Source organism: Nelumbo lutea, chromosome 5 (genome assembly GCF_056320005.1).
Source record: "Nelumbo lutea isolate HS-2025 chromosome 5, American lotus-T2T, whole genome shotgun sequence".
Classification (NCBI taxonomy): Eukaryota; Viridiplantae; Streptophyta; class Magnoliopsida; order Proteales; family Nelumbonaceae; genus Nelumbo; species Nelumbo lutea.
This window is the reverse complement of record NC_142688.1, coordinates 46,411,995-46,438,032: the sequence shown is the minus strand read 5'-3', so window position 1 is coordinate 46,438,032 and position 26,038 is coordinate 46,411,995. Positions and strand designations below refer to the sequence as shown.

Genomic DNA, 26,038 nt, shown 5'->3' with positions numbered 1-26,038 from the left:
CCATTACTGCAACATCATTAATCAATGATCATAATTAGGACAATCCCTTTAACTTGATTGATTTCTAGATTAATGGTCTAACATTTCAAAAGCTTACCCTTGAAGTTCTCAATGTATTAACTATCGCCTTTTAGAAAGGATTTAGCCACTCTTGCCACATTGAGGTTCAATATAACATCAATCGATTGAATTGCTCCGTTGTAAGTCAATATAGATGACACCCCCACCATTTGTTCTCTTATCCGTTGCTTCTCACTTGTTGTTTCTTTGTTTGACCTTGAGGACAAGTACTTAACCACTTTCATTGTAGTTTTAGAATTTATGAAACAAAAGAAATCCAAAAAACAAAGAAGAAATGAAAAGGAAATGAAAAAAAATAAGAAAAAAATCCTTTAAGACATGCATTACATATTCTCAAGCACAAAAAGGAAAATTATCAATTGTAAACACCCATTTTTGTGCCATTTAGTCTTTTTTATCTCTTTGCAACACTTCAATCTTTAAGCAATGCTTAAGCCAACCTCTATATCGACCTAGGGGTATTTTTTGGATTTTTGCTTCAAATTACCCAATTCACCCAATTGAACTAATAGATACATACAACCCAAATTTTCAAATCCAACAATACTAAGATCACAGAAATCTGACATTGTTTACCCCTTCGTCTAGTTGTCTTCCTTCGTCTAGTTGTCTTAAGACCCAAAGCCAAAACCAATTCCGATTGTTTGATTGAGATCATTTTTATCCTAAATCTTATCTCACATCAAATTAGAAATTCAATACCACAAGTACATGGAAACCCAAAATTCCAAACCGGACAGTACCAAGATCATGCAAATTCAACACTATTTACCCCTTCGTTTTAAAACTAGAAATCGAAATTGATTCTGGTCATCCGATCAAGAACATTTTTATCTTAGACCTTACTTCATATCAATTTAAAAATCCAACAGCATAGGTATGTAGATCCCAAAATTCCATATCCAACGATACCAAGATCACCCAAATCCAACAATGTTTACCAGCCCCTTCATCTTAGGACCTAAAGCTAGAACTAATTCTAATCTTCCGATCAAGATCATTTTGATTATAAACCTTATCTCACATCAAGTTAGAAATCTGATAGCACAGACATGTAGAGCACAAAATTCTAAATCCGATGATACCAAGATCACTGAAATCCGACACTGTTTACCCCTTCGTTTTAAGACTTGAAGTCAGAATCAATTCTAATCATCCAATTGGGATCATTTTGATCATGAGCATTATCTCACATTAAGTTAGAAATCCAACACCATAGGTACGTAAAGTCCAAAATTACAAATTTGACAATACCAAAATTTCCAAAAACCGATACTATTTACCCTTTCATCTCAAGACCCGAGCTAAAACCGATTCCAATCATCTAATCGAGATCATTTTGATCATGAACCTTATCTCACATCAAGTTAGAAATTTGGTAGCACAGACACATAAAGCCCAAAATTTAGAATCCAATGATACCAAGATCACCCATATCTGACAATATTTACCACTTTATCTGAAAACCTTAAGCCCGAATCGGTTCTGATGTCTGATCAGTTTTGATGTTCGTATGAAGTATAAGTCTCCATCTTTTTTTGGTTTCAAATTTGGCCTGGTTTAGTGCAAGACCGATCCTAAAAAATGTAGTTTTTCAAAACATAAGGAATTTGGTTCTTAGAAGAATTAGGAAATTTTTGAAATTTCGCCCAACCATCTAGCATGGTTTGGCCATCCATATGATGGATCCTAGCCCTTCCAACAGTGGTATCAAAACACTAGGTTCAACCCTTGGACTAAATCAAACCATGTTTGAACCCAAACTCAAATTAGCAAGAACTAGTCTAGCTGATTTGAGCAATTAGAAGAAATCTTTGAGGATTCGGTTCTTAGAGTGGGCCAATGATTTAAATTTTTTTATAGATATATTTTGATATATTATGGATTCTTGAAATCTTGGGCTGAAAAGTGTGATAGAGATCAAACTCTTGATGGTGACAAGATTTGTGCACACCGAATTTATTAATTTGATTATGTGGTATGTAATTAAATATTTTTCTTTTCTAAAAAGAATGTATTAGCTTTTTCTAATATAAGTAAGAGGAATTAGGATTTTTCTACTTTTTACATCAAAGAAATCATCAGAGATTGTAGAGAAGACAGAGACTGTAAATGGAGATCGATATGCAAATTGCAGTTTCATAGGGATGCAGTTTTTGTCTGGGTTGAATTCAGATCATCACACTATCAACCCTAGCCATTTAATTTTGATTATATGTTACTTATTTGTTGATATGATTGTGAATGATAACTGAGAATTTCAGATCATTACATATGTGAGTTGATGCATGTATTGGACACCAAACCCTAGGTCGATCTAACCTAGTTTTGGTCCAATCTTGTTGGGCCGAAATTATGGTTCTTTTGGGTCTGATCACATCCCCTTGGATCAATGTTTAAGTGACCCAAAATCGATTTTAGGCCAAGGGTATGATGGCCCATTGCATGGACCAATTCGACCCATACTTGAAAATCCCTTTTATGTTAGATTAAACCAAGACCAGCCCACTTCCGCATGGACTGCTATATGGGCCAAACTGCTTTTTGCATAAGGGGTCTTCTTTCTTGGTAATTTTGTGGGTATTTTGGACTACATGGATTGTTATATGGACCAAACTCCATCATCTGACTCAATGGCTAAGGGGGTATTTGTATGTAAAAGTTCAAAAGGGCCTGTTACAAAAAAACTATAGGGGGTCATTGACCCTACAGTATAGGGGGTCTTTGTAATTAACCCTAAAAATGTTGGAATCCCAATGAAATATATTCCAATCATACTAAAATCTACCTTGTCTTGTGCAATCCAAAGAAATCATATGGAGACTTTTTTGTCTTCTTTGAAAGTCCAATTCAAAGTTGGTTTCAATCTTAAGGCATACCTTACTTTTTTCTCAAATTAAAGACTAGACCTTAATACATGTAAACAAACACTTTTTTGTTTGATCTATAATCTTTGGCAAGATTATAGATTTTTTTTATCATTACTAATATAATGGCCTATGCGATGCATGGGATATTTGAACCAATGAATGATACCACAACCAGATATAGATCTTAACCAAGTTAGGTATAGTCACTTGCTTGATTCTTCATTGCTTGTATTAGTGCTAATTTATTTGGTTGTCCCAAAATGAAATCATACTTCAATTACTTCATCCTAATTGAGTGTGAGTGGTAATGTTAAGAAAACAAAACCGACTTAAAACATGATCAAGGATTCCACTTGACATATATTGTAATGTGTGTGTATATTAAATTCTCAAAAAGCTCCATATTGCAACCTTAGCACAATTGATTAGAGGGTTGGGGAACCAACCATAGTGCAGCATGTCGATCATAAATTAAAATCCAAGGATTGATCCTAGTTGGAACGGTGTGGCATAGATTCAGTTCAATTAAAGAGTCTAATAGCAGGGGGTTTGCTCTCAACTTTCTAGTGCAGGATGTTGAAACCAAACCTAGAGGATGCCAAAAACAAACCAATACGAGGGTTTTGCTCTTAGCTTGCAAGTGCAGGATGTTGAAAGCAAACAAATTGGATCTTCATGTAGAACAAGCACTAAGTTTTGGTATTTTTAGGGTGTCTTTCGTTAATGGTTAAGAAAATTAGGTGTGTGGGAACTTATAAATTACAAAACACCAGAAAAATGCTTAGAAATTACAAATACAAATTTGATTTGGGCAAATGTAAGCCTGTTAAAGACACTGGATTAAGCACTAAATTAAACTAAAGCATGATGTGAAACCAAAACTCCTAGTGCATTTTCAGAGCTTAAAAGAGAAAGAGATAATAGAACTTTGCAATTGTGATAAAGATGATATTGAGCACAATTTTGGCATATATTATTGTTGAAACTTCTTGAGATGAAAGGCAAAAGACTGAGTATGAATGTATGGTAAAAAATGAAGAGCAAAAACACTTGAAACTCCATTACTTCCAAGTGCCTAAAAACCTAAATTATTTTTGTTCATATATTTTTCCAATCAATCACCTAGAGGTGTAAATTGGACCATGCTAGACCGGCACAATAGAACCCACATGTGCCCCGTGCAAAGTGCAGGCCGTGATGTGTTAGCCTGTGGGCCGAGTTAGGTTGTGCTTCCCTCCCCTAGGATATTTAGGGAGGGCCGGCCCAACACAGCCCATGGCCTGAGCTCGTGTGGGCCCGTGTCATGTTGTGCTATGAGCTGAGCCTTGAGCCAGGCCAGGTCAAGTCATATTTATTTTTATTTTTTTAAAATGAATGAAAATTTTAACATAAATTAAAAAATATATACAAAATTTTAAAAAGATCTTAAAATTTTATTTTATATGAATTTTGATGTATATAGTTGTTTATATATGCAATAGTATAATAAAATTGAAAATAAAACTACATATTAATATATTTTATAGTTATTGTCATGCCGTCGGTTGGGCCATGCCGGCATGTAGGATACAGGCGGTATGGCCTACTCAACCGTGTCGGGCCGGCTCAAAATCATGCTAGACCATGTTGGACCGCAAGCGGCATAGTCCGATTTACACCTCTACAGTCACCCCTTATTGTTGGTTTTTAAGAAAATAAATTAATAAACACAGTTACAATTACTAGAGTAAAGCATATAAATGGTATGTATATCAAGAACAATTTATAGATGAAGTAACAAACAAGCTTTTACATCTCGACCCTGAGTCTGTAACCCTTTGAACTTCAGTATAGGAAAACTCTCCTTGTAGATGCTCCGATCAATAGTTCCCACCTATCTCCTTCCCTCCCACTCAGAACCTACCATCTTATTCTCTTCAGCTAAGTACTTCTTTGTTTGTTTGCCTGCATTAAAATACCTCCTCTCCTCGCACACTCTTCTCCACAGTCCATCCTAACAACCTTAGGTCCCTCATAGGGTTCCCGTTGGGGCATAGCTGCTAGCCAAACCTCACCCCATAACATCCCTTCCAACCACAATTACCATTGTTACCTCCTAACCCTCACTATTACTTGCTAACTCCCACCACTACTACCTTTTTACTGTTGCCCACCCTACTACTGTTACACTTTAACCTTAATTGTCACTATTACATCTTCACGTGAACATTTACTATTCCAGTAAATGTCTCTAAGAGGTAAGGAAGTCATTAACACACCAGAACCTGCACATGCATCGGAGGACTTTGAGACACTCTTTGTGCATGTAGTAAATGGGGGATATGATGCCCAACCCCCACCATTGAGCCAATCGAGGAAGCAATCCAAGTCATCAGCTTAACATTAAAGGGGCACATCTACCCATGCCAACAAGTCATTGAAGAGGCTCTAGCTAACCATGTTCAGGTGCAATGGAAAGTAACAACTACTGTAAATGTTCATTTTCTCGAATGTGGTAGCTTAGAGTTTTCATTTTCTAACCATAATGATAGGCTTACATCCTTGGAAGGAGGCCCCTGGTTTTTCTAGTCTAGCTGGATACTATTAGAAGAATGGCATGATTCTAGTACTGACATGGTGGAAAAGGTCTGATCACAAAGAGTGGTTACAAAGTCATATGACTCCACGAGCCACGGTAGAAGAGGAAAGAGTCTGCTTTCTTGCCATCTTGGCAAGCTCTATTGTTCCAAATCAAGATAAAACACCTACTGGTCACCTAATACGTGGCTTGTATGTTTGAAAGAAAATCATTGTTGACCTTCGGCGTCCCTTGCTTATAGGTTGGTTCATATTCTATCGTAGAAAGCTAGTCTGGCTAAGGTTTTGCTATGAGCAACTTCCCTGTATCTGTGCTAACTGTGGGCTAATTGGACATGTGTGGAACAATTGTAAATGTTTGGAACACTCTATACCAGATTATCGTCAATACCTTGAAAAACGAAGTATCGACTTCCCGGGTGAATGGCTCTGTACCGAATTCAAGCTTGGAAAGCCTTTCAATCTCCCAGTATACTCACCATTAAGTATCAATACACCAGATGCATGCAAAGTGCGGCACAATGAGCAGGGATCAAATGAAGATTCTAAGGATGGTTTAGGTGGCCAGAAAAGACATTGCATCAAGCCTTCATGCGACTTTTTGGTGGTGGTCTCTAGCAACTCACTAGCACCCATGCGACAAGATCCTGTCATGTCGAATCCTTCATAAAAGATGCCTGCCCACCAGTCAACACATGGCTCTCATGCAACGTCATGCACCATGAATGCATTGCACCTTAAGAGCCATCCCGTGCCACATAACTTCCATGCACAACAACAATTTAGCTCTTGGACCGAAGGATAGAAGTCAGCACTGACAACTCATTATCTTACTAAAACTGGAGGGTTAGGAACCATCGACTTACTAGTAAAAAGAGGCATGGAAGACCAAAAACATACCACCTTGATCTTTCCCCCAACACCTTGCTTGCCATCAAGAATGGACACGTATCTGATTTCTCCACTAGCCAAATCCTACCTTCTGAGTGTCTTTTAACCTGAATCACATTGTTACACTCGATCCACACCCATCTGCCAATACAAGTGCTTGACAACCCTCCAACAGATTATCACCCTTGGACTCCCCCCTCCACTCGGATAGGTCACCCGCTCACAATGGAACCCGAAATGGAGGACCAGGAAGCTCTGGAATATCCTCTCAATCTATTAGTCTTTCTCAGTCCAACTTCTTCAACAAGTACATCTTAACACCACCACCGCCTTTTTTACTTGATCTCTTATTGAAATACTATGTTTTTTATCTACTTTCCATTATGAAGATTATTTCTTGGAATATTCGGGGGGCAAATGATCAAAAGAAAATAAGAGAGCTTTGTGTAAACATGAGAAGCAATAACTACTATTTTTATTAGAAACAAAGCTATCCACAAGAAAAAGCTCCTCATTGGCCAAAAAATTGGGGTTCACTCAGTTCATACTCCACAAAGCTTCAGGACTCTCTGGAGGACTTCTATGTTTTTTGCCAGATTCTCTAAAAATTAACACACTACACGTGAGCAATCACTAAATTTGCCTAGAAGTGAACAATTACCCACCCAACAATCCCTAGCAGCTTTTGTTGTTCTACGGCTACCTAGTTTGTCACCTATAGAAGAATCTATGGTTGTAGTTAGCACAAATGCAGGTAAATGTTGGTCTGCCTTGGCTTTTGATAGGGGATATTAATGACATCTATAAATCTAAAGATCATAAGTCATATAGAAATAACAAGCCCTTCCTCTCTAAACATATGCAAAACTTCATAAAAAACTTTAACTTGGTCAACTTTGAGTCTACAGGGCCTCCTTTCACATGGACCAATGGCTAATAGGGCATAGTAAAAGTACTGGAAAGACTGGATAGAAACCTAGCTGTCCCATCCTGGTTCTATCTCCATCAACATGGAACCAGTTTCCCCCCAAAGAAAACCCCATTTTCACTTCTTGCCTTTTTGGACAAACAACCCACAATGCAAGCAAATTGTCTTGGACCTATGGAGCTAGCATATGCAAGGTTCTCCTGCTCATAAAAATGTCACAAAGTTGAAATTGTGTAGGTCTACTCTCAAATCCTGGAATAAAAGTCACTTTGGTCAAATCCAAAATCACATTCAAAGGCTGGTTAACCAAATTTCATCCCTCCAAATGAATATTACGGATGCAAACCTTTAAAATTAACTCCATTCATTCACTCACAGGCCAGTACCACTATTGGCTCTTAAAAGAAGAACATATGTGGAAAATCAAATCTCGAGAGCTATGGCTACAGGAGGGTGATAGAAATACAAAATACTTCCACCACATGGAAAATTTCAAAAACATAAAAAACAATTTAGTATGATTAAAATCTCTAGATGGCTCTTGGTCATCTAACCATTCCTAGATTGCACAAGTGTTCAAACAATCAGTCCTAGAGATTGGGGGTCAACAGGAGGTTTTCGATCCATGCATATTGGACATTGTTTCACTCCCCAACCTATCTTCATCTCAGAAAGACTCACTATTGCTCCCTCCCACATTAGAAGAAATCACTGTGGTGGTTAAACAATTGCACCCTCATAAAGCAACTGGACTTGATGGATTTACTCCTTACTTCTACCAATACTTCTGGGATCTGATTGGCTCAAATATTTTTGCCATGGTACTTAAATTTTTTGATATAGAGTTCCTGTCAAAAGAAGTCAATAATACAAATTTAGTCTTTATGCCCAAAAACAATCAACCAGTGGATGCTTCAAGCTACCGTCCCATTAGTTTATGTAATGTGCTTTACAAAATAATTACCAAATGGATGGTACTCTACCTCCAACCTATATTACAAGAACTGATATCTCCATTCCAGTCAAGTTTCCTCAAAGGAAGGCAGATTACAAATAACATTCTACTGGTGAAGGAGATCCTTCACAAATTAAAGATCCAAAAGAAAGGTCAAGGTTTCATAGCCATAAAGCTAGATATGTCTAAGGATTTTGACAAAATGGGTTGGATATTGCTATATCATGTTCCACAAAAGATGGAATTCCCCATGAAATGGTGCAACATGATCCATTAGTGTATATCTACTGCCTTATTTTCAATCAAAATTGTAGGGGAATCTCATGATCACTTCCATCTGAGTCGTGGTGTCAAGCAAGGGAATCCGATCTCCCCATATCTATTTATCATAGGCATGGAGGTACTCACTCAACTCTTGAATCAAGCCTCACTTTCAGAACAGGTTGAGGGAGTAAGAATTAGTCGTAATGGTGCTCCTATCACTCATCTCTTTTTTTGTAGATGATTGCATTCTTTTCTACAAAGCTAACATAGCTCAGGTTAAAACTCTAGTTAATGTTCTAAAAACTTTTTGAAAATATGTAGGGACGAAAAATTAACTACTCCAAGTCAAGTATCTACTATAACAAGAATATTCCCCGTCAGCACCACAAATTTCTCTCTCACATTTTGTAGATAAAGAAACCACTCATTGGTACCAAATACCTTGGAGTACAGGTGGGATCAAACACTTAGCTTTGTTGTTCACATAAGGCGATAATCGATAGGGTATCTTCGAAGATAAACTCTTAGAGTTCTAACCTTCTTTCACAAGCTGGTAGAGTCACTCTTATCAAGTCTGTCCTCTATTCCATTCCAATCTATTCTATGTCAACATCATTTTTCCGAGAGCAGTAGCCTCCAAGCTGGGAAGAATGACAAGGTTGTTTTGGTGGGAAGATATCGCTAGTGCTTCTAGACACACCATTCCTTGGAGTAAGATATGTCAACCTAAAAACCAAGGAGGCTTGGGTTTTAGAACTTATGGTTCTATGAACCAAACTATGTTTGGAAAGCAAATATAGAGACTACTAACGGACAAGAGAGGCTTTTGGAGTAAACAGATCAAATTCAAATACTTCCCACACACCTCCTTTTTTGCATATAAAAAGGTTGACGCCGTTTTCAATGCTGGCAACAGGCTCACCAATTATTACCATTGTTGCGTTCAAATCTGTTGTAGTCTATTAAGGATGGCTCAGAAGTCTCTGCAACTTCAGACCATTGGGTCCCATCATTACCTGGACACATACCACATCTTAACGCATCATCTTCCTAAAATCAAGTGTCCGACCAAAAGGTCTCAGAGCTACTTCACCCCGAAGGCTCATGGAACCTCTCCAAACTCCAGGAACTCTTTCGAGAGTCTACCAACCAACATATCATTGCAATCCATCCAGAGCCAAACAAATCCACCAACCTACTTATCTGGAAAAATAATGCTTCAGGTATTTATACAGTAAAATCAGCTTTCCACTTCTTATCCTCATTGGGTGCTTCAAGTTCGGCTACCTATTTTAACTGGAAGTTAATCTGGAAGCTCAAGATTCCATTCAGGTTCCAAGTCTTCCTTTGGAAAATCCTTTTGGGACGGATTGCTCACAAAAAGCAAGTGTGTTTGGCTCTATGAATCAGACAAACTTTGTGTATTTTGCAAGGTTCACGAAGAATTGATTCATCATTTGCTCTTTCAATGCCCATTTGCGTAAGCTATATGGTGTGGGGCCCAAATTGGTTTAAATCCTTCATCCATACCTCATCTTCCCATCCATACCATCATTATAGAATGGTACACTTCATTGTGTCAAAACCTAGGCAAACAACAAGCTCTAATGAGCCTCTGCAAATTTGCATTGACTATCTACCATATATGGAAAGCTAGAAATAAGTGGATCTATGAGAACATTAGGCATGAACCCACACATGTATTAAAGCAGCGGGCAATTTCTCTATCGAATATCCACTATCTCGGCCTCATCCGTTACATCATAGTAATAGGCCATCCTTATTTACTGATGGTTCTTTTGATCTAGATTCAGGCTATGCAGGACGAGGGTTCATCCTCCAACATGCCAATGAATAGTACATCATTGCAGAAGGCAAGCCTTGTTGGGCACTCAACAACTATGATGCTGAAATTTTTATCCTTGTTAAGAGGGCTTCAAGTGGCCTCCACAAAAGGAATATCACATCTTTTGGTATATATAGATAATGCAACATTAGTTGAATTTGCAAATACACACCAAGTAACTCAATGGTTCGAGCTGCTGCATATAAGCATCTTAGAAGACTGATATCCTCTTTTGAATCAATATGTTTTGTACATAATACCTAGATATTACAATCAAGTAGCCCACCGCTTATATATCATGTAAGGGCCAACTTAACCTATACTACAACACCTCAAATCCTAATCATGTAAGCTTTTTTATATGAAATGAATGGAGAATCTTTTTTTTTTAATTAAAATGGTATAATAAATATTGAGGGAAATTTTGGAAATAAAAATAAGAGTTTTCAAGACAAAAACTAATGAACTTTTAAACAATGTAAAGCAAATAAAATTTATAGTGAGGGGTAATTTTGAAAATTAAAATCAGGGAGTTTTGATGAATGTCCCATTTTTATTAATGGTCAATAGAATTAGCATTTTACTATCTAATCCTAAGGATGGCAATTTTTACGTTATTTAGTGGGTACTCGCCCCAATGTTTTTTTCCCTTCAACGAGGGTTTTGTTGTAGGGACAACTTTTGGGATTTTACAACTCATATGGGTTTGAGTAGGGTATGGTATTAGGTTAAACCCGACCCTCCTTAACCTACATATTGTTGAAAAGCATATAAACTTTATGTATTAGATATTGAATTTAATAATATTTAGAATTTTATGTGAATGCATTATTGCTAGTTTATATGTTTTTTATATATCTTAATCATATAATTACAATTTGTTTTTGTTTGTTTATGTTATTTTATTTATTTGTTGTTTATATATAATACAAAATAATAGGAAATTAAATGCAAATTTTAAGGCCAACCCGCCCCGACTATTGAATATAAGAGGGTAAAAGCCGGAGAGGGTTTTGCATTTGTTTATATGAAAAAGGGTTTAGATTCTAAATATCCAAGCCAGTATGAGTTTTGGTGCGGGTACGGATCAGAAGGTTTGGGGAAGCGGGTAGTCTACGATTTACATAATCCTACCCGAACCCGCCTCCTGATGAAGAAAGGGAAACCCTAATCTTCCATTCGATCTCTTTTTTCATAGGCAATGCATGGTAGTTGGAATTTTCAAGTTTCCATAGCAGGCCATCTTGTAACAGCAGCCCGTTAATAGTTTCTACATCTCAAGATCCAACAGCTGGTGGAGGGCAAAGGGCAGCGGTAGTGGCAGCCAACGCCCAAGTCCCGGCGGTGGTCTTCAGAAGAAGTAGAAGTAGAAGGTAGCAGACGGTATAACTTCTTGTCCTGTTCCTATACTTTGTTCCCTTTTTTGTGGATTTGGAATTCTAGATCATAGGTGGTATGTGTGACTTGCATCTCTTATAGTCTCTTGATGGGTTATCTTTTACTTGATTGCTTTGGGTTAGCTTCTTTCACCATCTCTCGATTCTTGAGAGAAATTTCTGTGTTTGACGAATTAGTAATATATAATAAAGTTAGATTTTGATTGGTATGTGTTTGAAGAATCGCTAATGGCCTTGTGTTCTGGGAGATTCTTATGGTATACATGTACATAAGAGTGACCGATCCTTTATGGTTGTGACAAGGCTTAGGCGATGATGCTACTTGTACAAAAGAAAATACCAGAAATCACCCAACCTGATTCACTCGGCCTATCGGCTTCTTTTTTTTTAACTTGATTTTGTTAATTATAAATAATTAAAAATTAAAGTTGCGTCTTAAAAGTAAAATAAAAGTTCAAAATTTATAATCCTTATGGTGCTTTGTTTTTCTCTTTCTTTGTAATTATAGCTGGGCTATGTAAATTTGATTTTTAATATTATCTCTCTTGCTCTGCAAATCTATCTGATGTGAGTGATGGTCACTCTTTGATATTTTATGTGTTTTTTTTCTTTGTAATTGTATTTTCTCGTTTCTCTCCACCGGGTCGACTGGCAGAAGATTAAACCCCAACAGGTTCTGACCTAGATTGGAGAGTATGGGTGTGGAATTGGCAACTGACAGACCTGGATTCTACGAAATGGTAGATGTTGATGTTAGTGATTCGGAGCTGGTCTACCATGTCCGTGATGCCCTAAAATCAGTATCCCAAGTAAGTTTCTTAGATTATACATAATTGACACTTCTTATTTATTTATTTTTAACATTTCCCCCTCTGATGGCAAAGCTTGAGCTTTAATTATCACCAATTCATTGATAAAAAAAAAATATCACCAATTCACAATTATTGAGCATTCTTCCATAACAGGGATTGACTAAACTGGAGAACCGCAATCTATGTTTTCATTCTTAGTTACCTCTTATCTTTTGTGATATCAGTCTTACATGGTCAGTTAAATTGGTTCTGATTCTTTGGTACTTGAATTTTGATTCTTAGGTTAATAACAGCTAATAGGTCACCCCAACAACCCAAAGTACATCAGGTTACAACTTTGCCCAAAACAAACTAGGTCTGAAACTCCTTGTTTTGCCAAAACATCTGCCAATCCATTTGCAGTTCTTCTTATCTAGCTAGAAATAGAATTGAACCTATTTGCTAGGATATCAATTTCCCTGAAAGCATGTCTGTATTGCCAAGGAGATGATCTGAATTTATTGGACCAAGAGATGACTAACTGTGAATCTCCTACTTTCAATTCCCTTACTCCAAGTTGTACTGCAAGCCTATCCTTGTAAAAGAGCCACAATTTCAGCCTGTACTGAATCTCCAAAATCAATTGGTCCTGGAAATAGGGTCATTACCACTCTGGTGGCTTCTAAAATCACCTCATGTTCCTATGAATTCTACCCTTCCTGAATTACCCAACGAGCTACCATCAAAGTTCAACTTTAACTTGTTAGTAGTTGGAGGTTTCCAACCATTCTTACACTTTCTGCTAGTCTAATTTTTTTTGCCACTTTGGTCCAGGATCAAATTATGTCATTTGTTGAGAATTCTTGAAAAAGGTCCAAAGTTTTTACCCAATGTACTGTTCTCACTATTATGACTTCAATCAGTTCCTCCTTTGAAAAGATTCTCTAATTTCTTTCTTTCCAAGTTTCCATACAGGCCATACCAACCCTGCTCTTGCTGCCTTCTACATAACTCTTGCTCTCTTGTTTTGTTGCCTTAAGAAACCGGGGTTGAATAAGCCTACCACATCTTGTGGGGTACCTGTCTGCAACCATAGAGAGAACAGACACATTTCCAAATACAAGACAAAGGGGGGCAGGAGAATAATAAGAGGAAGGGTCTCACCACTTTCCTTGCAAAGGATACACACATGGGGAGAGACGAGGGAGGCACTTATTTGGCCTTCTTTTCTATAGCACATCACATGTGTTGATCTTCCCAAGGAGCACTTACCCGTAAGGGTTATGGCAAGACAAGAAAGTTAAAAATGGAGACAAGAGAATGGGCCATTTGGCAAGGGGAACCAAATTCTTCAATTTGGAGAGTTAGGTTCCAAAAAAAACATTTTTTTTTATAATTGTCCAAGAAAACATTTTCCAGCTATGACAGTAAGAGAACATGGGAGTCACTCATTATCTCTTCAACACCTCCTAAAACCAAAGTCCCAATTTAGACCAAGTTTTGAGAGTAAACCAATTTTAGAATTAGTGTTTTAAAAGGCGTGGGAAGTGTACGTCTGGAGGTGCGCCTCCAAGCGAGGCGCTCCCAAAACACCCTGAGGCGTATGCCAGAGGCACTGACACCTCTGAGGCGTACACCTCTTGCGCTTTTTTCATGAGGCATGCTAGAGGCGTACGCCTCATGTGCCTCATGCACATCTGATATAAAAAAAAAGAAAAAAGGAAAAAAAAAGGAAAGGAAAGGAAAGGAAAAGAAAGGGAAGGGAAAGAAAAAGAAAGAGAAGAAAAAAAGAGAAAAGGAAAGAAAAGGAAAGGGAAGGGAAGGGAAGAAAAGGTAAGGAGAAAGAAAGTGGTTTGCCCCCTGCCCCTTTGGCTGGGTGGCGAAGCCCCCCAGACCCCCCGCCCCCTTTTTGATGCAGCCCAATTTGTTTTTTCTTTTGTTTTTTTTTGAGTTAGGGGGGTCTTGCTTATTAAAAATAAAGAAAAAAATGAGGTCCCCCCTTTCTCTTCATCCTCCTCCTAACCCCCCTCCTCTTAAGGAGGCTTACGCCTCTTGTGTTCTGAACTATGCCTCACGCCTCTAGGTAGTGGAACGCCTCGCGTCATGCCTCCACATTTTAAAACATTGTTTTAGATATAGGTTTGACCTTATTAGACAAATTGCAGATTAAGGGGCAAATCTCCAATCCAAAGATCCTCCCAAAATAAAACTCTATCCCCATTGTCCACATCAAAACAAGTGAAGTTCAGAAAGTTTAGTAATACCTCTATTATTGCTTTCAAAGGAGATCTTGAAGAAGCATTAAGTGCCAAACTTACATCCCAGCCATTTATTTATTTTTTTGATGAATATGAATTTATAATATTTAGGTGTAGAATTATACATCCCAGCCATTTAATGTCACACCATGAATGCTTCCAATGACCTTGTGCACTTGTGCCACAATCTATCTCTTTTTAGAGGAAATCTTCAAAGCCATTTTCCTAGCAAAACTGTATTCCCCTTAGTCAGATTCCCAATACCAAGTCCTCTCAATTCTTTAGGTTTGCATTCTTGTTTCCATTTGGCAAGATGATCTCTTCTTTCATTACCTGGTTCCCTATTTTCATAAGAAATCTCTCATAATTTTTACCAAAATCTTTGCAATTGTGACTGGTATTCTAAAGGTGGATAGGAAGTAGGTAGGTAAGTTGGCTAAGGTGGATCTGATCAGAGTAATTCTTCCTCCCATAGAGATGTAATTTCTCTTCTATAAAGCTAATTTCTCTGTGAACCTTTCTACTACCGGTTCCCAAAAACTTTCTGACCTAGGGTTGGCCCCCAATGGCATACCAAGATACTCTAGGAGCCATCTCCTAACCTCATAGCCCAGTATTTATGACACCACTTGAATATCTTGTTCTCCTATATTATATACAGTAGATATCTTATATATTCTGTTTTTTGTATTCTTGTCTTTTTTTTCCTGCTTCTGTCTTATCTGCTTACATAGCATGTTGTCTTTAAAGATTTTATTCGATACATCACTTCCTCTAGTTGGTTCATTTTCTATCTCGGAGACTGCAAAGTAAAACCATTGCTATGCTATTTGTCAACTTGTACTGAGATTATGATCTAGGAAACCATAATAGCAATTAACATGATATATGCAATCTAAGTAATTTATTTTCTTGGTAATCTGCATGGTTCTTGATGAATTTGTGATAAGCGTATCAGTGAGTTAATGGTTTTTCAGTTTCCTTAATATCTGGTTTAATGTTATAGGGTGATAGTGATCATTATAACCAGCTGATTGCGGTTATGCACTATACTGGACGTCTTGCTCCTGATGAGGTGGCAATGCTTGTGGTAGGTTACATTTTTGGGTTTCATATGTTTTGCTGGATGCATCATTACTGATGATATTGCAATTGTTTTATCATTTTATTTTATTTATAACTAAAGATCTGATTATTATTGCTGTGTTTTCCCCATATGTGTATTCCAGACAAGTTTAAAGGCATTGTCAGGATCTATCTCTTACATTGACATCATTCACCATGAATCTCTTCTCTCATCTGTAAGTGTGTACATATTTATTTATATATCTATTTCTTGTATTTGTAACTGTTCATGAATGTTTTCTCACTCGGTTACATTTCAGATTTTTGGGATGAGTATGTGGAACTATGGACCTGATGTAATGGATGCATTAGTTGAACTAATTATATCTTTGGTATGTAGCTTTTGATTTAGTATGCTCAAGCTGAAATATTGATTGGGATTGCTATGATGATATTTGTCTGATTTGTTTGTTATGATGATTATTTACTATCATAAAATTTCAGGCTGCTTCAAATGGAAAGTTTGTTGATTCATGTTTGGACATGCTTGTGAGAAACTTCACACCACCCAAATCTTACTTAGATTTACTTGGTCATCCTCGTGGTCTTGCAAGAAAACATGAAGTGCTTGATCGGGTGCATTCAGCTTTAAGCCACATAGCTGATTTGGTTCCTCTTGCCCCCATGAGGTTAACTCCAATAATTCTCCAGAGAATGCCACACATGTTTGACAAGGAAACTGTGAGTCCTAAGCCATAGAATCTTCATTGTTATTGTTTGCATAATTTTTCACGTCCCTGTTGGGGCTAATCGAAAGTTTTTTATGAGAATTAATCAAACTATGCCTCTTTTAACTGTATTTGCTTTTGTCCATGCATATGCAATTATGCGTACATTGTATTTCTGTTTTATATGTTTATGTATTTATTTTATGTTGCTGAGTCTGGGGGTGGAAGGATTGCTTTGCTTATGGCCTTGAGCATATGTTGTGTTTCTGATACTGATCTGAATTCCATTTTAGCATAGGGTGGTCATGAACACTTTGCAGTCTTTGCTCAAAGGTATACATATTTCTCCTGTGTTTAAGGAAAAAATATACATTGACCTTAGGATAATAATAAGACAGTGTTCAAAGTCCTATTCATGTTAACATTGATGATACTTATCTCCTGTTACCGCTTATTTTCTTTCTTTACCATATGTTTAGTTCATATTGTCATATGTTACAATTTCTTTATTTGTATCATTAACTTTCCCTAATTTTTAGAATTACTAGTTATTTGTAATATTGTCCGTTAATTTTTCATAATTTACTCGAATCAGATTTTGTTTTTGATATTTGGAACAAGGTTGTCAACCTACTGGGGAAGATTAGAGCTGGCTGATGCACAAATGGATAAGAAGCACAACTTTCATTTTTATGATAGGAAGATTCCATAATTTTATATTGCTTGACTGCACAATGACAGTGAGACATTTTGTTCCTCCCCCATTTCATGATAAAATTTCCTTGCTTGCCGGTTTTTCTTTCATTTTTCCCTTATTTAGAAGCATATTTCTTTGTGTTAAAACTTGCAGCCTTTTGCATGGCTGTATTGTATGCTTTGTTGTAATGTACTCTATATTATTAGTGCTACTTAAGTAAATAAATTATAGAGGAGTACCCAAATTTCTAGATTAAGTACTCAAGTCTTCTTATTTTAATTTCATTATCAATTATTTTTAATTAGAATATTGTTGTAAATCAGTAAGTTAATATATATCTACTTGATCATGTAGTTAATTGTGATATATGTGGAGAGCATGTTACGGCTGGAGAGCAGTGCACTTGGAGAGTTTGTTGGGAGCACAATGCTAATGGCATTGGTGGACAGGCTTATAGATTTAGATGTGAGTACTTGAATTTTCTATTACTATACTGAGTTAACTTTTGATGTTGGCTAATAAATTTTAGTTTCAGTTTGGAAGGAGTACAAATACAAATATATACGGTGCAAATACATACAAAATAATAGAAAATACAAGGTTTTGCACTCTACATATTTGCATTTGTACTCCATCCAAACTGAGCTTTAAAGATGGCCACCCCTCCACCTGGAGTGAAAAAAAATATCACTATACTGGCTAAAAGATGAATGTGCAACTGTTTTCTTCCATTTATTTTCTTTTCAATGTGGACTTTTTCTAGGTGGAGATATCTTGGGATGATATTATACTAGAAGACTCTGGCAAAGGGATATTTGACATGGAACTAGAAGATGTTGATGATATTATAGGCTATGCTGAGAAAGATGGTTTTGAGGTATGATTTCTGCATGAATATACATTTTGTATGTACACTTTAGCTTTGTAAGATTAGGGACCCCTGTTCTTGGAGAGGAATGAATGAAGCAATTGTCCCCCCATGTTGTACACACGGCACTCTTGAATGGGTCCCAAACAATGTATGAGATCACATTATTAATGTGGTTTTTTATGGACATTTCCTTGATTCTATTTAAGTGAACCCCTGACTCATTACATGTGCCATGTGTCTTTTAGAGTCAGGTTGGATGGCTTCTTCCAGGTCTCTCCTGGTGCAAGTACTCAATGTGAAAATTAGGTAGTCCAGCATGGATGGGTTTATTTAGGATGTTTATTAGCAAACACCAATATAATGAGGTTTTTCTTCAGCATCCAAGAGGAACTCTTGGCAGGCAGAGTTTGGGGACCAATGCAGTTGCTGACAAATTAGATAGCTTGATGGTACTTGCTTGTGAACATCTTAAATCATGTGCTGACGGTGAACGTCTGACAAAGGTAATATAAATAGTGTATTATTGTCACTTGCATTTCAATACAGATATTCTTGTTCATGACCTTTGGCCTTCTGATCTATCTATATGCTTTTTACTGAGTTAGGTGTTCGAAACACTTCTTCAGTCTTTTTGGGTAACCATCCTGAATGCATATAAGTCAAAGTTTTCCCAAGTAATTCTCGCAGAAACTTCAGCTCATTTGCTAATGTTCCTGATTTTTTTGTTTAGTATGTAAAAGTTCATAAAATAGAAAGGAAAAAGGAATTACAATCCTTTTTTATTTCCACATTTGTTTCATTTGTTCCTTGTGATAGACTTGTTATTATTGTCATCTTGAAAGGATTCTTATCGTAGCTCGTAATTGAATCATGCACTAGTTAGGGGTCGTAAGCTCTAATTGTCATCTTGAAAGACTTATACATGGTTGCCTTCATACTGCAGTTTGTAATGTTCTATGCCTGCTCGTTGGATCCTGAACATTGTGGAGAGAGATTTGCAGTTTTTCTTGCCGATATTTTTGTATGCAGAACCCATCCTGCACTTACAAGGTAAATTGGAATTTGCTTTTAACATAATGTAAAATTCAGAGATGGATTATTCATCAAAAAAAAAAAAATCAGAGATGGATGGGGTAACTTGGAACTTGATTTCAATGTACTTGTGTAGTTGCTTTACTAAATGTCACAATTACTTGGTCTTTTATTGCATATCCATAACCAAATTCTTATTACTGTTTCACTTTGTGATAAAATGATTCCACAATTCATTTGTAATGTTTTGAGAGTTAATTTGTCTTTCTCAATTCCTTTTTTTTTTTTCTTTTTGATTACAGGATGAGTGCTGTTGCTTACCTTGCTAGTTATTTATCCCGTGGAAAGTTTCTGCCACCCTCCTTGATTGCCAGCACATTGAAGAGGTCTTTTATCATTCTTGGTTCCTTTTATTAAAACATCATTCTGATGTTTTTAAACAAATATTATTGATTCAATTCAATCTTTGATTCACTTTCTCCCAGACTAGTGGATTGGTGCCTCGAATATTGCCAAGTTCAGAATGGAGAGGAGAAAACTTTATATCCGGAAACTCATAGAGTGTTTTATTCTGGATGTCAGGTATGTGTTAATCTAACTAGCCAGTACTAGACATGGCAAAGACTGTGTTTCTAAACAATTATATTTTCAAGGATTTTGAGATAAAAAGAGAAAGCACAACAGCCCCATAATGCAAGGTTTTGTATTTTCTGTTATTTTCAATAGTCAATTTGGTGGGTTTCTCTCTCCAGCCTCCAATAACATGCTCTTCCTAGCCCATTGATGTTTAGTAAGATGATGTTAAATTCCGTTTCTGTTTTTCCCTTTCATGTGTTTCATCTTTGAATTTTCTATTTGTTTTACCACCTTCTATGTATTTATCCACTTCCTTCCAGGTCCCTACCCCCTTAACTTGGGGATGGCCATATTTTAGGGGTCCTTGATCTAGGGTGTCACATATTTGGCCTGCTAGGTGGATATTCTTGGGCAGAGTCCACACCACTCCAATGACCTAACCATTTGAATAATTTATTTCCACTGATTTGAGATGGCAATGTTTGCTCCTTTTCTGGATTGTCATAGTGATCTTCATGATTTTAGGGATGTGGTCCATTGTAGGGTAACCCAATCATTTTAAAAGCTGTGTGCCTTCTCTTCCAAAGAAGTAAATGTATCATTATATGATTTTAATGATTAGTGTTGATTCTATGTTGCTAAGCAAGTAGTCAATTAAAGTTGGTCTGGAAAACTAAGCATCTTTAGTTCATTAGTGTTGGGTTACTATTCCATTTTTGAGATATGAATACATCCATGCAACCTGAGGATTTATCTATTCCTTTCTGTCACAGGCTATTATGTATGTGCTCTGCTTCCGTATGAGGTCAATGATGGACTCTCACCGTCTGAAATCACAGCTGCTTCACATGCCTCTAGAACCCATATTTCGCCATCAATTGGATCCATTGAAGGTAAGATAAACATGGGTACATCTATGCCATCATGGATAACAAAGTTTCTGAATCTGGATTGGACATTTTAGGCCCTGCTTGGTTCGCAGGAATAGGGGTCTGGAATTGGAATCAGAATGGGCTATTCTGATTCCAACTGTTTGGTTTGACAGAATCAGAATCCCATTCCCATTCCTGCTGGAATGGCATTCCCTGCCCCCCCCCCCTTGGGAATGAAATCTCATTCCTGCTGATTCCAATTTTCATTCTCATTCCTGTCTGAACCAAACAAACTATGGGAAAAAATCATTCTGTTTCCGATTTCAAAGGATTTTGATTCCAATTCCAACTATGAACCAAATGGACCCTTAGATTGGTTTTTGCTTGAAATGGCCCCCTAAAAGCTTGGTCTGATCTGAGACTTGTATATTGTACTACTGAACTAGTCAATAAATCCAATTTGTCTTAGTTGTTTGACCCATAAGCCAAGCCTAATTGGCATTTTGTCACCTGTTCCATTGTATTATTGTGTCAGTGCCTGATCAATTGATCATTTCTATTCACTTAGTCACCAGTCCAATCATGTTTATTGGCCTGCCATGAGTCCCAGTCTGCATTTTAAGAGTGAAATACAATCAATTGAATGTACGCTTATTTCTTACATTGTGAAAGCCTTTTACGTAGCTTGTTATTTTGTTTTCTATTTTATAGAAATGCAGACTGTATTTATTGATTAAAAAATTTCAGACTGTATTTCAAAATGATTTGCTGAGAATGTCATGTAAAAACTGTATTGGCAAGTTGGGTTCACAGTTCTTCGCAGATAATATATGGTCCCAGTGTCTTGAAGTGAAGCTTCAAGTGGGTAGCAGCAAAATATGACTTTTAAATATTTAATTGGGCATAATATAGTTAGTAAAACTAAAAATTTGATCCTGATTAAAATGCTCTGAGTTTGGATACTTTTCTTAAATGTGGTTATTTGGGCCCAATTAAAATGCACCCGTTTGGAGACAAGCACCGATTAGGCCTTTTCCTTTGGAGTTTGTCACAAATATTGCATCTTTCCAAGAAAGCCTCCCAACAAAAAGCTCCAGTCCTCGGAGGAATCGGTTTACCCCATAATTCCTTTACTGAGAAAGCTTGGAAAATATTGTTCGCAGATTGAACTAAAGAATTAAAGAAAGAGACACAGGAAAAAACACCAGAGGGGGTTAGGGTCCAAATTCTACTATCACTCTTTGAAAGGTCCATAACCACCCCATTGGATTTGAATTAACTCCAAAGCATTTTCAAATTCTGACTCCCTGAGGCTAAGGCCTCTTCTAAAACCCAAATCCCAATCAAAACCAAAATTGGACTCAGAAGGGACCAAGAAAGAAGACACAGGTTCCACTTACCGAGAGAGAGAATAAAGAAGAAAATTGGTCTTTTAAAGGCATATTTCCCGCCCAAAGATTTTCCCAGAATTTCACCTAGTTTCCAGAACAAAGATCATACTTGATGTGCTGCAAAAAGGAGGGAAAAATGGCATGTATGGATCTCCAGGGAGAGGCTCTAGTAGACCTTGCCACCAGTCCAGAGAGTCCCAGCCATCATCTGCTTGCCCATGGATACTCAGTATTACTTTAGCCCACAACTTATCTCTGTCCCCTGCTAGCCTTCATAGCCACTTTCCCAGCAAAGCTTCATTTCTCTTCCGAATGTTTCCTAGTCCCAAGCTACCTTCCTCCCAACTTCTAGACCCTACTTCCCATTTCACCCTATGGTATTTCTACCTTACCGTGAAAGTAAAGGATAGCCATTAGAATAAAAGAGAGTACAAGACAAGGTGGAAAGGTATCACTGAGAATAGAGATGAAACAAAATACATCAATCCCACCCTAATACCACCTTTCAAACCACTGCATACCAGAGGATCAGACAAACTGACTTGCAAATTAGTCCTAAAGGATTGGTTTACAGGTTGCCAGGTCTTCTATTCCAGAACTTTAGTTAATTATGGTAGGAAAACATTGTATCCCATTGACTTCTAATGTTCATTGCCTACTACAGAAACTTTTTGACGTCAAATATAATTCATAAACAGTTTTGAAAACATCTAATTATTTAAATATTATAAATGAAATTCTAGCTTAAAGAACTATAGAAGAATAAAAAAAATATGTAGGCATGGACCTATGATTCGAGGCATGAACCTTCAAAATTCAGGACCGAGGCCTTCATTTACTGCCGCTCACTCTAATAGTCTAATTGTAGGTCTCATTCTTTCTAAAACTGCAACTGCAAGTATTAGCAACTTTTGTAGCAACTGCTGAAGTCCAGTAACTTGGTTTTGTGTTGTAACAGGTGTGTCTTCCCTCCATTGTGGAGGAATTCCTCCGTCAGGCAAAAGCTGCTCACCTGTTCACGGTGTCAGAGACATTTCTGTTTAACAACTTGTTAGAATCAGATTTATCAAAGGCCTTTGGTGGGATGGAAAGGCTTGACATGTTCTTCCCATTTGATCCATGCTTATTAAAAAAATGTGACAGGTGTGTTTTTTTATTCCTATATAATGTTTTTATAAATGTTTATGTTCTGTTCAGCCGTGAAAATTACTCATTTGCTTTTATAGTTTATACATACATAAATGCAAGTATTTCTGCATGTTCCTTCAGCTTATTTTTGAATGCCTTCTTAACAATTTATTCCATTTCATGTGAAGATTTATCCGACCAAGTTTTGTGTATTGGTCGATGGTTAAAACTACTTATGATGAAGGCGAAGACTGCAGTAGTGAAGAAGATATCAATGAATATTTTGATGGGAATGGCAAAAGCTACATGGATGGTGGCATCACAAGGAGTCTCGATGAGCATGATCTCGATCTTGATGAATTTGAGTGCCAATTGAATAAAATGTCAATTACTCCCAGGAATTCCTTGAAAAATGGATTGATAAATAAATTGGAGAACTATATGAGAATGCCTGCCAGAATTAGACCTTCCACTAGTCCCGAATCATTGTGATATGCGGGTTGTTTTCCCTTGCTGCATTCTCGATATGGGAAGGGAGGAGGATAGGCCAGTTTTGTCTGAGTTACGATACCCGTCTCATCAAAAGCTTAAGAGAGAGAGGCTGGGTGGTAAGTTTTCTAAAGTCTCTCATGCAAGGTTTATATCAATAACCATGTCATGTAATCCCTGGTTTATTCAAACTCCAGAATTTTGTCATAGCGTCATGTAAATGATTGAATCTGAGTCCGTGTACACTAGCCGCTCGGCAGCTGATGCTGTTTTAAACTAGAGATTTGTTGGTCATTTCAAAGAGTTTTGTTTTCTGTGGCCCGTGGGTTGGTGGCTTGAAGACTTCCAAGGTTTGACGTTTGAGATGTGGAGATCCAGAAGCGAAATTGTAAGGTCTTAAGGCAATCTGCTGAATTGGTGCTTTTTGAACTGTGCTGCGTCGGATGGTTGAATGCCAGGCAAAATGGATTTCTTTGAAACCTTTGGCTGTTACCCTCTCATGTTTTGGTTGTAATACTGTAATATATAATGGTCGAGATTGGTCGGAATACTTGTTTAAGGTAAAACGCTAAGAGTGGTATCCAATAAATAGATGTTCAAAATGCTTGCATGTGATTGAATTCTATGTTACGGTCGATCTTGTTTGTGCATAGACATTCAAATTATGAGCTATTATCCGAAACTCCTCTTTTTTTTTTTTTTTGATAAAGAATCTGACACTCCCCTTATCCTCTGAAACATGTCCAAACTGAATTTGGAAATGGTCCTCAAAAATTCGTCCACACAGTCTGAGGATAGACTGTTAAGACGATGGTGTGCATTGGGGACTCTGTTTCCAATGCATGGCTGCAAAGGCTGTGAGGATGGTTTTTTGAGGACAAAATCCAAAGTTGTCCAAGGAAGAGAAAGAAATTGTAACAAAACAAGAATAGTCATTCAAAACATCCTTGATGTCTTGGGGCTTCTTCTTTGAGAACGCCTTGGAGAATCCTTCCTGAGTCATAATCAGATTACTATGACGAGAGCGAGAGCCAGCATCCTTCCTGAGTCAATCAGATTACTATGATGAGAGCCAGCTTCTCGAGTCTGACAACCGAAAAATAGTGGCTTCATGAATGACTATTAAATGAACATTTCTATTCTCTATATAAATCTATATAAGTTCCTTGAATTACCATTCAATCGTCCTATAAAAAAAATAATGAATAAAAGAGGTGGACATATTGAAAAGCACCTCTGAACAATGTATTTGAATTCCGAAATTAAAAACCCTAGAGAGATGATATGTTATGAGGGCTGTCTTTGGAGGTGATGTAAAATGTCATCGACTTAAAAGTTTACCTTGGTTCGGTTTTGTCAGCGTTTGGATGGAGTGTAAATCATGATTGATGTAAAACTTCATTCTGGTTTAGATTTCTTAGCATTTGGATGGAGTGTAAATCATGATCGATGTAAAACTTCATTCCGGTTTAGATTTGTCGGCGTTTGGATGGAGTGGAGTTTTATATGGTAAATCAATGTAAAATCTCATCAAAAGTAAAGTTTTACATCGATTATCTATGTAAATATTACACCGATAAAATCGTTATAAAAACTCAAGGCTTTTCTCCATACTTTTCGAAGCTCAACGGTAACTTTTCTACAGATCAGTGTAAAACATACACCGAAGAGGTTTTACATCACTTCCAAGTGCAGCTTAAGAGACAATTCGGGGCAAAACATAGATTGAACAGCATACCTTGTGTGGTCAAATTTCAAAATACTGGAACCCCTTGACATACAAGCAAAGTATGCGATTCAGAAAAACCTAAAGGGTAGAGAATGTGTGTGAGTTGGAGAGGGGCATAGGGACTAATGAGGAGAGGGCTGAGGTACAACAAGAGAAGTGTGGGTAAAGAGTGGACGTGAGTTGTATAGAATTCTTGGCTTAGATCAATATTATATGTTTTGATCATAACAAACACATTAAGTTATGCCTATGTGGAATCTAATCTCTTATTTGAAGTGTTGCAATAATTTTTTAAAAGTTAAATATCACAAAATCTTTTTACAAGAAAAAAGGGAAGTGCAATCTTTTGCCCAAATCATTGACCCAAGAAGGGGTGGATTGTGTCTAAAACTTTGTGCCTTTTTCTTCCAAATTTAATCCAAGATGTATCAAGTTAATGAATCCTGGTTGCTTAAGGGGATGTCCTTGGTATGCGTCTATTACCACCTAAAATCACTTATATATTCTAGTTGTCCAAGGACTTCTATTTATGTCTCCAAACACTCAAACTCATTTGTGTGTATTCTCAACAATCCAAACATCAATGCAACTTGATAAAATGT

At 37.1% G+C, this 26,038-nt stretch overlaps 1 protein-coding gene across 4 annotated transcripts; it reads left to right on the top strand.

The window, feature by feature from the left end:
- The first annotated feature begins 11,427 nt into the window (after positions 1-11,427).
- LOC148852151 (uncharacterized) lies at positions 11,428-24,318 on the top strand. 4 transcript variants are annotated; one of them, XR_016099013.1, is made up of 17 exons: positions 11,428-11,795; positions 12,465-12,618; positions 15,865-15,948; positions 16,088-16,159; positions 16,244-16,315; positions 16,428-16,664; positions 17,703-17,813; positions 18,112-18,225; positions 18,597-18,722; positions 18,825-18,893; positions 19,163-19,269; positions 19,554-19,637; positions 19,737-19,833; positions 20,601-20,720; positions 23,049-23,233; positions 23,407-23,826; positions 23,905-24,318. XR_016099013.1 is itself a non-coding variant. In XM_088943634.1 (16 exons), the coding sequence occupies exons 2-16, from the start codon at positions 12,505-12,507 to the stop codon at positions 23,708-23,710; spliced, it is 1,896 nt and encodes a 631-aa protein (XP_088799760.1). In that variant the 5' UTR covers positions 11,428-11,795; positions 12,465-12,504; the 3' UTR covers positions 23,711-24,318. The 4 variants fall into 4 exon arrangements, 2 of the variants coding, with proteins under 2 accessions (XP_088799760.1, XP_088799761.1); XR_016099014.1 differs by having other exon boundaries at positions 11,469-11,785; XM_088943634.1 differs by having other exon boundaries at positions 23,407-24,318.
- Positions 24,319-26,038: the final 1,720 nt, after the last annotated feature.